At 43.2% G+C, this 14,508-nt stretch overlaps 1 protein-coding gene across 2 annotated transcripts in view; it reads left to right on the forward strand.

The window, feature by feature from the left end:
• COG7 (component of oligomeric golgi complex 7) overlaps positions 1-14,508 on the forward strand; it is a 78,294-nt gene that overhangs the window by 43,794 nt on the left and 19,992 nt on the right. For both annotated transcript variants that reach the window (XM_025416184.3, XM_035717623.2), the window contains exons 10-12: positions 4,137-4,253; positions 9,143-9,208; positions 13,968-14,154. In XM_025416184.3, coding sequence (XP_025271969.1) covers positions 4,137-4,253; positions 9,143-9,208; positions 13,968-14,154 — 370 coding nt within the window. The remainder of the gene's footprint in view (positions 1-4,136; positions 4,254-9,142; positions 9,209-13,967; positions 14,155-14,508) is intronic.

Below are 14,508 nucleotides of genomic sequence, written 5' to 3' on the forward strand. Positions count from 1 at the left end.
TTTGGTCTGGGGCGTGATCCTGGAGTCCTGGGATCGAGTCCCACGTCAGGCTCCCTGCATGGAGCCTGCTTCTCCCTCTGCCTGTGTCTCTGCCTCTCTCTCTGTCTCTAATAAATAAATAAAATCTTAAAAAAAAAGATTTTATATATTCATTCATGAGAGACACAGAGATAGAGACACACAGGGAGAAGCAGGCTCCATGCAGGGAGCCTAACGTGGGACTCGATCCCGGGACTTCAGGATCACGCCCTGGGCTGAAGGCAGCACTAAACTGCTAAGCTACCGGGGCTCCTGAATGAATAAAATCTTTAAAAAAAAAAGAAAAAAAAGAAAGAAAGGAGAGAATAGGAAGTTTCATTTAGTTAGGAAAAAGAAAAAGTGAGCAAGCAGCCTAAATCTGGATTTTCTGACCTGTGCAGTTGAGGTGCCAGGGCCCTCAGGAGATTAGAGCTCCAGTCTCTAGCTTTTTTTTTTTTTTTTTTTTTTTAAATTTTTATTTATTTATGATAGTCACACACACACACAGAGAGAGAGGCAGAGACACAGGCAGAGGGAGAAGCAGGCTCCATGCACCGGGAGCCCCACGTGGGATTCGATCCCAGGTCTCCAGGATCGCGCCCTGGGCCAAAGGCAGGCGCTAAACCGCTGCGCCACCCAGGGATCCCTCCAGTCTCTAGCTTGTAGACAGACACATTCTTGGGCTCACCAAAGACCTTCCCTTGGTAGCTTGTTCTAGATTGGCATGGCCCTCAGGCTCAAGAATTTTTTATTTATTTATTTATTTATTTATTTATTTATTTATTTATTTATTTTAGAGAGAGAGTGTGTGTGCAAGCTCAGGGTAGTTCTAGGGGCAGAGAGAGAGAGAATCTTAAGTAGGCTCCACACCTAGTGTAGTGCCTGATGTGGGCAGGATCTCATGACCTGAGCCAAAATCAAGAGTAAAACACTTAACTGACTGAGCCACCCAGGTGCCCCACAAGAATTTTTTTTTTTTAACTGAAGAGAAAGCTCTTTTGCTGTAGTAAGTTTAGGGAGCTCCTCTTGTCATTCCAGAAATACTGAGCACGCCCCTATGAGCTCTGAGGCCTCTGAGCCAGAGCTCATGGTCACTGCAATGGACAGCAGCAGCTTAGGAGGGCAGCTCCCAGTGTAGACATTAGGGCTGCCAAGGACATAAGCACTGGTCTCAGACAGAGATGTAACCAGACAAGCCCAGGTGCATTCATGTAGGAAGAGGAGCATGAGCAACAAGTCTCATCATACAGAATTGGCCACTTTGTTTTTCCGCCACCAACCAGGATTTTGTGGATGGAAAGAGTTTTTTCTTATTGAGATCTAAAAAATTTATAATGAAATAACAAAAACCATGCATTAGAGTAATTTTTAAAAAATACATAAAGGTATAAAAAGTAAAAGTCTTCCTTCCTTCCTGCCCACTCTTAGTCTTTCTGCTCAGACATATCCACTTTTGTACATTTTGCGTTTAGTTTTTCAAAGGAAGACTTTCAGCTCTTCTCCCTGTATTTTAAAAAATGTTTTATTTAAATTCAATTTGCACCCCGCCCCATACTTTAAAGAAGATTTTTGTTTATCAGCCTTAGCCATTGTATCTTGAGGAACTAGTGTATGTAAGGCTGTCCCTCTCATCCCTGCCCCTCTCAGCTCTTGTGATATTTTTACTTTTAGTTATCCTGTTGATTATTTTGATTACTTCCTTTTTTAAAAAAATATTTTATGTATTTATTCATGAGAGACACAGAGAGAGAGAAGCAGAGACACGGGCAGAGGGAGAAGTAGGCTCCACTCAAGGAGCCCAATGAGGGACTTGATCCAGGGACCCCAGGATCACGCCCTGGGCCAAAGGCAGGCGCTAAACTGCTGAGCCACCCAAGCGTCCCTGATTACTTCATTTTAGAAAATAACACAGATCTATATTAAAAATTGAAACTGTGCAGAGGGGATGTGGTGAAACTAGGTCACCTAGAGAAGGGAAGATTTTGAAGCTACCCCAGCAGCTGTTGTCTCTAAAATTAGGGCAATCAGTGTGAAGTTAACTGGAGCAAGGTTGAGATGGGACCCTGTTCCGTCATGGGGAGGGCATTAAGGACAGCAGGATGGAGCATGTAGGGGAGGCAGAAGGGGACTGGCCTAACTTGAACGAGGGTGAGGCTATAGGATATGACAGCCAAGAGGGGTTTTAAGATCAGGGGCTCTCCACCTATGCCTAGAGTGTGGGCTCTGAGGTTGGAGCCACCCAAGCCTCAGTCCTGGCTCTGGTGCTTACTGCTTGGGACCTGTAGGAGGCCCGGTGTCTTTCCTCTATGAAGTGATGAGGCTCTCCCCATGGTGATCATTGTTATTAAGTGAAAGCTTATGATTAAAGCCCCCATCACAGTGACTCTTAGGTGGTAGAGATACCCAGAAACATTTATCCTGAGAGAGAATTGGATGGTTTGGGGACAAATGTGATGAGAATGTGATGGGATACACACTGTGGCTGAACAGATGCCCCTGCCTCCCATGCTCTGCTGCCCACTCAGTGTCCCGGGAACGCTATTGCGAGCTGCTGTAGAGGAGGTGCATCATTTGATGGCGTACTCTTCTAAGACACTTTTGTCACAGTTGCAGGGTGGTGGCAGAGTTGTTTAATGTGACGGTGAAGCACAATTATGTTCCTCAACATCCCCCCCCATCAGTGGGTCCTTGAGGCCCCTCCCCCCGCCAAGGATTGATTTCCCTAAGAAAGCTCTCACCTCTCACCTCTCTTGGGAAGGTGCCATTAGTAGAATGTTGGTTTCGTAGCTCTCCGCTATCAAGGATTCTTGTGATGCACACAGATGTCCTAGGTTTTCAGGGAACCTTGTGATTTCCAGAGAACAAGACCCTGGCTCACCCATGTTCACAACATGGTGAACACCCTCACAACACCCTCCCAAGGACATGCATGTATTCATTCATGTTCCCACAACTGTATGTCCTTGGAAACAACACTGCCCCACATCAGCTTTTATTTTATACTTTTCAGAGAACTTTTATGTATATTATTTCATTTATTTTTTAATATATCTTTAAAAATCTTTATTTGAGAGACCAAGAGAGCAAGTGCTTGAGGAGGATAGGGACAAGGAAACTCCGCACTGAGTGTGGAGCCCAGCATGGGGCTTGATCCCACGACTTTGATATCACAACCTGAGCCAAAGCCAACGGTTGGATGCTTCACCCAGGAACCACCCAGATGGAGCAACGGATGGAGCCACCCAGGAACCCCTATTTCATTTATTTCATTGTCACGTGACTCTTTGAGGCAACATAGAAGACCACATTAATTAAGTCCATTTTAAAGATGAGGAAACAGGCCTGAAGACACTCAGACGCTTTCTCAAGGCCCCTGTGCAAGTCTTACATTCACCTAGGAACTGTTTCCAGGTGTCTCTTTTGTGCCCAACTCTGTGCTAATTGCTGGGGACACTGTTAACAGCTAGAAGAGGATAGTCCTGTTCTCCCGGGGCTTCCACACATACATTAAACACATACATGAGGGAAGCTGCTGATTTATACTTGTGCTGGGTGCTGAGAAGGAACTGGGGGATCAAACAGCAGTCTGAGGGGGAGGGACTTCAGCTCTGAATCCAGTTTCACATCCTGTGCCATTCTCATCACTTGCCTGCCATGAAATTTGGCTTTTTAATCTAAATTGAGGGGAACAAGAATCCTGCAAAAGTACCCTGGGCATTAGCGAGCTGCGTTACTGTGTCCTAGGTGACAGTCAGGTATCATAGTGGGGCCATGATGGGTCAGGATGGTTCTTTGGGCCAGGGAGTAATTGACCAGCTCCACTTCTCACCTGGTGGGTTACCAGTCTTCATTCTAGTGGCTCTCTTCTTTCTTATCTTGAGCATCTCTCTTAAAACTGCCCTTGCAGGTGAGAAAGATAGCCCTGCCATATAGAGAAGACTCTTCTGTGGTCAGAGTTTACAAATCGTCAGACTCCTTAGTGGGAGCCTCTAAAGATGCTCTTGAGGTCCTTAGCCCTTTGTCCAGAGCCATGTGATTCTGAGTATCTTTAGAGCTGAGGAGTTTATGATAACATCCCTGTCGGTTTTTGTTGTTGTTCTTGTTGTTTTTGGCCATAGGTATGTGTCTGATTTCACCAGTACTCTCCAGTCAATACGAAAGAAGTGCAAGCTGGATGATATTCCTCCCAACTCGCTTTTTCAAGAAGATTGGACAGCTTTTCAGAACTCCATCAGGTAAAAATGAGGGCTGTAATTTATTTTATTTTATTTTATTTTTTGAGGGCTGTAATTTAAATGTGTGCTACATGTAGTAAGCAGAAATATCATATAATAGGTAAAAATGACATGTGTTTGTAAGGGTTCATTTTTTTCTACCTTTTTTTTTTCTTTTTCTTTTTCTTTTTTTTTAAAGCAAAAACTAAACTTTAAAAACAAGCCAATTAAAAACAACAACAATAGCAACCCAGAAAGACCCCTCTCACTGCTAAAGCATTTTAAAGTCCTTATGAACTCATCTCCTTTGGGGACTTCTGTTTTTTTATATTTGGTTTGAGATTTTTTTTCCCCTTAGCATTTAGTTTTTCAGGTCTAAAATAACTTAGAGTTTATATTTTGGAAAATATATACCTGATTGGATCCTATTTTTATTATTTTTTTAATTTAAAAGGATTTTAAGATATTTTAAGTGATTATAAGCACTCAACATGGGTCTGCAAGGGACAAGCAGACACCCAACTGACTGAGCCACCCAGGCGTCCCTGAAAGCTGTCTTCAATCAGAGCAGATCCAAGACCTCCCAGGGCTTTTTGGATAATCTTCTCATGGGCTCTGATCTGGACTTTTCTTTTTTTTTTTTTTTTTTTTTAAGATTTTATTTATTTATTCATGAGAGACACACAGAAAGAGAGAGAGAGGGGGGGGCAGAGAGAGAGAGAGAGAGGGGCAGAGAGAGAGAGAGAGAGAGAAAGAAAGAGGCAGACCCCTCAGAGGCAGAGGCAGAGGGAGAAGCAGGCTCCATGCAGGGAGCCAGACGAGGACTCGACCCCAGGACTCCAGGATCACGCCCTGGGCCGAAGGCGGCGCCAAACCGCTGAGCCACCCGGGCTGCCCAAAGGACTTTTATTTTTTTCGGATGAAGTTTAATATTCTAGAAGCTAACTGTATCCCCTATCATCTGTGGTGGCTTGGTATACCAGAAAATATTATGTACAAGAAGGTTATTTCTGTTGTACCTGAGGCAAGTGAAAAGTGGAATATTTCATTTTCTCATAAACCTTTCTTATGATGGAATGCTTAGATACCTTGGTGATAGATAGGCACTTTTAGAGAAGTTAAAAATTAACTAGACTTAAGATGTTTTTAATCCTTGGATTTGTCCTGACATTTATAGTTTGGTGTTGAAGGACTCAGTAGCTGCAGTTTGAGGCCTAGCATAAAATTACTTGAAAATTAAAGGATTATTAAATACAGGTATGATGGTCATTCAGGCTTATCTCTGAGAAGCCAAATGGATTAGTCTTCATCTGTCTTTCATGGGATCGGAGAGGTAGTTTTAGTATCAAAACAGTTTTCTTTGCCTTGCAAGTAGCAGACATCTGACAAATACTAAGTAATGAATTTTGGTTTTTAAATTTAAATTTAATTTTTTTAATCTCCTTTATTTCACCCATCTCTCTAGCTCCCCCTGGCAATCACCAGTTTATTCTTTGTAGTTAAGAGTCTATCTCTTTTTTGTTTTGTTTCTTAAATCCACATATGAGTGAAATCATGGTATTTGTCTTTCTCTGACTTGTTTCGCTTAGAATAATACTGTCTAGGTCCACCCATGTGATTGCAAATGGCAAGATCTCATTCTTTTTTGGCTGAATAATAGTTCATTGTATATACTGCACATACTTTTTATCCATTCATTTATGGATGGACATTGGGTTGCTTCCATATCTTGGCTATTGTAACTAATATTGCAGTAAACATAGGGATGGGAGTATATCTTTTGAATTAGTGTTTCTGTTTTCTTTGGGTAAATACCCAGTAGTGACATTATTGGAGCATATGGTAATTCTATTTTTAATTTTTTGGGGAAGCTTCATGCTGTTTTCTACAGTGGCTGTACGAGTTTAAATTCCCACCAACAGTGCACAAGGGTTTTTTTTTCTCCACATCCTCACCAATACTTATTATTTCTTTTCTTTTCTTTTCTTTTCTTTTCTTTTCTTTTCTTTTCTTTTCTTTTCTTTTCTTTTCTTTTCTTTTCTTTTTTTCTTTCTTTCTTTCTTTCTTTCTTTCTTTCTTTCTTTCTTTCTTTCTTTCTTTCTGAGAGAGAGTGAGTGCAGGCGTGCATGCACATGCATGCTCTGGAGAGAGGCAAAAGGAGAGGGAGAGAGACTCTTAAACAGGCTCCACCCCTAGCACAGAGCCCTATATGGGGCTTGATCTCATGATCCTAAGATCATGACCTGAGCTAAAATCAAGAGTTGGATGCTTAACCGACCAAATCACCCAGGTGCCCCAGTACTTATTATTTCTTATATTTTTTACTGTAAGCATTCTGACAGGTGTGAGGTGATATCTCATTTTGATTTCCATTTCCCTGAGGATGAGTGGTGTTGAGCATCTTTTTATGTGTTTGTTGACCACTAGTCTGTCTTCTTTGGAAAAATGTCTGCTAAGTCCTCTGCTCATTTTTTTTTTTTTTAAGATTTTATTTATTCATGAGAGACAGAGAGAGGCAGAGCCATAGGCAGAGGGAGAAGCAGACTCCCTGCAAGGAGCCCGATGCAGTACTCGATCCCAGATCCTGGGATCACGACCTGAGCCAAAGGCAGACCCTCAACCACTGAGCCACGCAGGTGCCCCTCTCTGCTCATTTTTTTATTGGATTATTTGGGGTTTATTTTGTGTTGAGTTGTATATATTCTTTATGTATTTTGGATGTTAACCCCTCACTGGATATATCATTTGCAGATATCTTCTCCCAATCCATAGATTGCCTTTTTGTTTTTTTTTGATGGTTTCCTTTGCAAAAAGCAAAAGCTTTTTATTTTGATGGTGTAGTCCCAATAGTTTAATTTCACTTTTGTTCCCTTGGCTGTGGAAACATATTTAGAAAAATGTTTTTATAGCCAATCAAAGAAATAACTGCTTATATTTTCTCCTAGAAGTTTTATGATTTCAGGTCTTGCATTTAAGGTTTAATCCATTTTGAGTTTATTTTTGTGTATGGTGTAAGGAAATGATTTGGTTTCATTGTTTTGTGTGTAGTTGTCCAGTTTTCCCAACACCATTTGTTGAAGAGATGTATTTACTCTGTTTTTTTCCCCATTGTGTATTCTTGCCTCCTTTGTCATAGATTAATTGACCATATATGGGTGGGTTTATTTCTGAGCTCTCTATTCTGTTCTATTGATCTGTGTGTCTGTTTTTGTGCCAGTACCATACGTTTTGATTACTCCAAGATATCTTGAAATCTGGGGTTGTGGTATCTCCAGCTTTTTGTTCATCTTTCTTAGGATTGCTTTGGCTATATTCAAGGTCTCTTGTGGTTCCATACAAATTTTAAGATTATTTGTTCTAGTTCTATGAAAAATGCTGTTGGTATTTTGATAGGGATTGTGTTAAATCTGTAGATTGTTTGGGTAGTGTGGACATTTTAACAATATTGTTTCTTCCAACGATAAGCATGGAATGTCTTCCCATTTGTATCCTCTTCAGTTCCTTTCATCAGTATTTTATAGTTTTCAAAGTACAGGTCTTTCGCCTTTTGGCTAAGTTTATCCCTAGGTGTTTTATTATTTTTGGTGCAGTTGTAAATGGGATTGTTTTCTTAATTTCTCTTTTTGCTTTTTCATTTTTTTTAAATTATTTATTTATTTATTTATGATAGACATACACGCACAGAGAGAGAGAGAGAGAGAGGGGCAGACAGAGACACAGGCAGAGAGAGAAGCAGGCTCCATGCACCGGGAGCCCGATGTGGGATTCGATCCCGGGTCTCCAGGATCGCGCCCTGAGCCAAAGGCAGGCGCCAAACCGCTGCGCCACCCAGGGATCCCTGCTTTTTCATTATTGTAAAAAATGCAACAGATTCATGTACATTGATTTTGTATCCTATGACTTTACTGAATTTTTTGATCAATTCTAATAGTTTTTTGGTGGAGTCTTTAGGGTTTTCTCTATATCGTATTATGTCATCTGCAAATAGTGAAAGTTTTACTTTTTCCTCACCAATTTGGATGCCTTCTTTTTGTTGTCCGATTGCTGTGGCTAGGACTTTAGTACTATGTGGAATAAAAGTGCTGAGAGTGGACATCCTTGTCTTGATCCTTAGGGGAAAAGCTCTCAGCTTTTCCCTATTGAGGATGAAATTAACTGTGGGTTTTTCATGTATGGCCTTTATTATGTTGAGGTATATTCCCTCTAAACCTACTTTGTTGAGAGTTTTTATCATGAATAGTTATTGTACTTTATCAGATACTTTTTCTGTATCTGTTGAGATGATCATATGATTTTTATCCTTTCTTTTGTTGATGTGATGTATCACATTGACTGATTTACAAATACTCAACCACTGTTGCATCCCTGGAATAAATCCCACTTGATCGTGGTGAGTGATTTTTTTTTTAAATGTATTGTTGGCTTCTAAATTTTATTATTTTTTAAAGTTTTTAAAATTTATTTAAGTAATCTCTATATCCCATGTGGGGTTCGAACTCACAACCCCAAGATCAAGAGTCACATGATCTTCTGACTGAGCCAACCAGGTGCTCTGAGTTTTACATTTTAGATATGAAGTATTTCCAACTCATTTCCTTAAGGATGAAGCCCCAAAGCACCTCAGTATTTGGGAAATGTAAGATTATCTGAGACCTGTAGGACAAAACTGTGATTCCCAGCAGAGAGGCCTGCGACTGGAGGATGTTAGAAGGGGGTCGTGTTTACCTTCTCCATGAATTACTAATAAACGAGACACATCAGGTAGACTGTTCAATGGTTAACCGCTTCTCCAGAACCCAGCACCACCAAAAGGAGTGAATAGTTAGAATGTTTATGAATGAGACAATGTTTGTCCTGTAAATGTCAACATTCCAGGTACTTGAACTTGAAGTGCTTTTTGTTTTGTTTAGGATAATAGCCACCTGTGGCGAGCTCTTACGGCAATGTGGGGACTTCGAGCAGCAGCTAGCAAACAGGTAGGCCAGAGTTGTGGGTGAGTCCCTGGGTTCTTGGCTGGGGAAGAACCTGATACAGCACACAACACAGCAATGACAACATACGGTCAAATCTGAAAGTCACATGGCTCAAGAACTGTCTGTACCTAGATATAAGGTGTCATTATTGTCATCATTAAACATTTACTAAGCACCTAAAAAGGGCAAGGCTCTGAGCTCCTTGGCAGTAGTCACAGAGTTTTGGTTAGATATGGAAGTTGCAGCCCAAATGAGGAATCAGTACGTGTTGTCTCCAAATTATAAATGGGCTGGGTTCCGACTGCTTGTTTGTAAGTTAATTATTGGGACTCAAAGTAAATTTCTCCATAGAAACAGCATTATGGGTGGTGATGAAAGCCCGTGGGGCAGCCCACGGAATCGAGATTCACTCAGCCAGCCTTCCCGGTTTGGCAGCAGAATTCTGTGGTGCCAGAGCTGGTGTGTGTAGAAGGAAGATTTCAGGGGTCAGCCCTAGGAAAAGTTTCTTTCCCTCCTTTCTCTATTCCCATACCTGCCAGGGCTTTCTGTTGCCCTGAAGTAGTCGGGTTCAGACTGATTTTCCCCTCAAAGGGCTCCAGCCTTCCAAATTTCCTTCCTTCTTCCAGCTAAATCTCTCATTCTCTTGGGACAGCTGATTTCTGTGTTCTCTAGGAGTTGGGGGGAAGAAGTCTATTTCTCATACTTGTCTGAGAGCCTAGCAGCAGCTCTGTCATCTCTTACTCAGATAATCCTGTATTGTCCTAAAATAATCTGCGTGGGAGGGAGTTTCTGCCAGTAGTCCACTGTAAAATGAAAGCTGGTGGTGGGGGGCAGCATGGGATAGGGTGTACACAGCAACATACCCACCTTCTGGGAAGTAGGGATGAGTGGTTGAGGGGTGGGGTCAGTGTTCCGAGTCAGCTGTTTCTCCTTCTCTCTGCTTTTTGTCTTCTTTCATTTCTGATCCGACACACTGTCTTCATTTTCCACAATCACCCACAGCAGTTCTTGTTCTGGGCAATGTCTTTCCGTGGAGTAGAATGGGCAGCTACTGCTGTTTGGAACTCCTGAACAGCCCAGCACAGCAATGAATAGAACCGAAGCACCACAGTCACGTAGTGGAGTGTGTGTTAAATACTATAAATGCAATAAACATTACCCCCTTTGCCCCCGCACACACTCATGCTGACGTGTGTACATGTGCACACACACACACACACACACACACACAGTGAGGGGGGCCTGTGGCAGAGGGCAAGTGAGTGGGTCTAAATTTTCAGAGGACTCCTGGGAAGAGCCAGCCAGACATGTAACATTTATGTATTTAAAAGAAAGGCATGCGGCTTCTTATTTTCTTAATTTCAGTAGTATTTTTTTTTAATTCTTATTTATTTATGATAGTCACACAGAGAGAGAGAGAGAGAGGCAGAGACACAGGCAGAGGGAGAAGCAGGCTCCATGCACCGGGAGTCCAACATGGGACTCGATCCCGGATCCCCAGGATCGCGCCCTGGGCCAAAGGCAGGCGCCAAACTGCTGTGCCACCCAGGGATCCCCTTCAGTAGTAATTATAGTCTGGCCCCAACCCATTGCAAAACTGAAAGCAGTTCACAAATATACAAAATAAAAATGGAAGCTACTCACCCTAAAAATCTTCTCCAGAAGAAACACTATTAACATCTGCCCCCACCCCTAATATTTATTGAGCTCTGACATTAAGGACTTTACAGGAATTGTCAATAATCCTCTTAGTGGCCAAAGAGGTAGGTACTGTTCATCATATTTTTACAGATGACGGGACATTAAAGCATCGAGTCTGGCACAGATGATGGTAAAAGAAATGACCTGTGGAAATAGCTGTGTCTGAGGTCATGTAACCATGAGGCAGTGATTTGAACCTGGCCATCAGCTGAGCCGTCTGGAGTGTGTCACCTCCACACTTGCCCACACTGTCTTTTTCACAAATTAGCTTCCCACCCTGGACCTGGGTTTCTCTGCCTGTGTACAGCAGACATCTTTCCATATCAGGACATACAGGTTTTCCTTAGTCTTTTAATGAAGGTGAATATTGCATTCTAAAACGAAAAGGATCTGATTGGGAGGCTGAACAGGACCGTGGTAGATAAAGGACCATCTGCATTTTGCAGCCCAGAGAAGCTGAAAATCTGACCCAAGCTTTGGCGTGAGTTGAGAACCAATTGGGCGTATCCAGGGGAGCCTCTTTAAGAGGTGACATCATTCATTCTGGAAGCATCGAGCCCGGAAAGGGAAAAGAGCGACAGTCACCATCTGTGTTCCCATCAGGGAGGCCAGGGTGTGGCAGCTGCCTATAAAGCTTATCTTATCTTCCTGTCAATCTCCCCTCCATCTCCCCTCTGGAACCCAGACTTGGCCCAAGGACTGTGCCTTCTTGGCCCCCCCAGGTGGCCAAGATAGTAGCTCAAAACACTCCAGATTACTTCAGCGACAAGAGGAACATTGGCTTTGGGGCTCTTAAGATCACCTCCTTGCAAAAAGGAATCATTTTGTGACTTATGGGCCAAGTGCCCCTGGAGGGCTTTCTGGTGAACTAGGCAAGTCCCAGGTGAGATACAGGGAGTTCGCCTCGGCTGCTCTGTACTTTCACACCACCTATCCCTTATTTTTGACAGAGTGGTGTTTTCACCGGGTAAGATCTTAGTGGCACAGTTTAGTGGGAACATCAGGTTTGGGAGGTCCAGTGTAAGTTTACAAGTGTCCATGGCTCGTAAAGAAGTGAATGATAACTTTCCATGAAGTGAGATGAGTTGAGGCACATGGAAGTATAACGTTAGCCTCTCCCTCTGTGCATTCTTACCTTCTGTCTCCCCACATAGTCATTAGCACTCCCCCGTTAATCTCTGAGCTTCTTGAAGGTGAGGACGGTTTAATTATCTGCCATCCCCAAGACCTATTTATAGCCCATTCCAGTAATGAGAAAATGTTTCTTTGTGAGTGAAGAAATCAAGTGTTCATTTCAGTAAGGTTTAGTTCATAGTACTAGTAAATACACATCCTAGGAAATCTGAGTCTGTGATTAGCTCATCTAATGGTATCTGTCTGGATGAGGAAGAAGCTGGGGAGGAAAGTACTGTTCATTACTTAGGGTTGGAACTGTGTTTATTTTGACTTTTTTTTTTTTAGATTTGGTTCTTATTTTTGAGCACACTATTCTGACATTTTAAACTGTGGTCTTTAATACTTAAGACATTCCTGACATATCTGTCTTCATTGTGGATGGCAGACTGGTGCCAGTTTCCCCTTGCTGAGAGAATAGAGGCACAAGTGGCCATGACCCTGCCAAAGGGGAGCTGATTTCTCAGGGCAGCTCTCAACATCTTGCTTGCCAAACGCAGGGTCACCTGCTATAGGCCAGGCCCTATGCTCAGTGCTAAGAATTCGGAGGGGAAGAACACCCTGTTTGGCCCTCACGAAGAGTGAACAGTTGAAAGTAAGGGTGTCAGGAACAGGCCACAGTTTGGCAGACAAAAGACATAGCCGAAGTCACCTGGAGGCTTAAGCGACAGGGAAGAGCGTAACTTGCTTAGTGGCAGAGGCAGGTGGCTGCTTGTGTCAGCAGTGGTTCCTGGGGAAGGCCCTGTCCCCACGGTTTACAGGTAACATACATTCCTTGATAGGCTCACTAGACTTTTTTTTGTTTTGAAAGAGTGAGTTCAGCCTAAAAGCTGCCAAGTCCAAGGCAATTCTTTTTCTTTCTTTATTTTATTTTATTTTTTAAAGATTTTATTTATTTATTCATGAGAGACAGAGAGGCAGAGACACAGGCAGAGGGAGAAGCAGGCTCTATGTAGGGAGCCTGATGTGGGGCTCGATCCCAGGACTCCAGGGTCATACTGTGAGCCGAAGGCAGTTGCTTAACTGCTGAGGCACACAGGCGTCCCAAAGCAATTATTTTTCATGAGAAATTCTGGTAAAGGAGGGGCCAAGGAGTCAGCCACTCTTGGGATAGAATATGATGTCTGTCCTCCTGGTTGCATATGTTCATACAGTTCTGTGCACAGTCAAATGTGTACTCTGGGTGGTCCAGCTGGGCTCAGGGAAAACAGCAGAGGATTTGCAGCATCCATCAGGGAAGGATAGAGATTCAACCCCTTAGAGATCAGTCTTCATCTAGAACCTTCTCTAGGCGTTTTTCCTCCTCAGAGAAATTGGAAAGTGCCTGCTTCTCTCAGTAGCTCTCTCTGTGGCACCTCAACCACAAAAGTAGCCTTTCTCGGGTGAGTGAACACAAATACCACAGCGGCCCAGTTGTGTGACAGGGAGTCTCGTGGCTAGAGGCTGTGCTTCCAGGCTGCCATGGCTCTCCCAGGGCTGGCTGTCCCACCGCCACATCTAGCACCACTGGGGCTGAGGGGCTGGGGGCCCCCCATGGCTCTGTTCCCAATAGTGATGCGCACAGAGCGAGAAAGGACTACAGAGAAAAGACACAGTATCCCAGACAGGAGCAAACTGACAGCTGCCCTGTGTAGGCTGTGTGTCTTATCAGGAAGGGGGCCTATTCTGGTGGACCTGGAGTTAAATAGGAATTAAAACCACCTGGCATCTGTTGTCCGCCTGAGGTCCAAGCCCAGTGATGAAGGGTGTCTTCCTTTCCCTATAAATGGACTCAAAGTAATCTGCCTCATAAGGGTATCCTGGGATTTGGTAAGGAGCAAACAGAATGCTCCCAGAGGAAAGTTCTGTGCAAACAGCTCAGGGCATAATGCTCGCTTTCATTTTTCAGGATTTTGTCCACAGCTGGCAAATATCTCTCTGACTCCTACAGTCCTCGAAGCCTGGCTGGTTTTCAGGACAGTATCTTGACAGACAAGAAGAGCTCTGCCAAGAACCCATGGCAAGAATATAATTATCTCCAGAAAGATAACCCGGCCGAATATGCCAGTTTAATGGAAATACTTTACACCCTTAAGGTATGAGAGCAGACTGGTAACATTCTTGCAAATGGAAGCTTCTTGCTTGTCACCCTTTCCCTGATCCAGGCTTTTTGGTTCAGTGTATGGGCCACAGTGTGCCCCACTGCCACTTCTCTGATTTACCTTGCATTTTAAGGAATTAGTAAACTACCCTGGATTGGAACAAATGGAAATAAAGGTGTAGGAGTTGGGACAGTGGAGCTTTGTTAATGGTGAAAGGCAAATTGGATGAGAGGCCAGACGGGCTTGTTGTACTTCCCTCCAGAGTTAGACTTGCCCGGAGGACCTCTGGCCCCACTGCAGGGATAGGCCCCTGTTACTAACTGGCAGAGAGGGGACCAGAATGTGTAC

Source organism: Canis lupus, chromosome 6, assembly GCF_003254725.2.
Source record: "Canis lupus dingo isolate Sandy chromosome 6, ASM325472v2, whole genome shotgun sequence".
Lineage (NCBI taxonomy): Eukaryota > Metazoa > Chordata > Mammalia > Carnivora > Canidae > Canis > Canis lupus.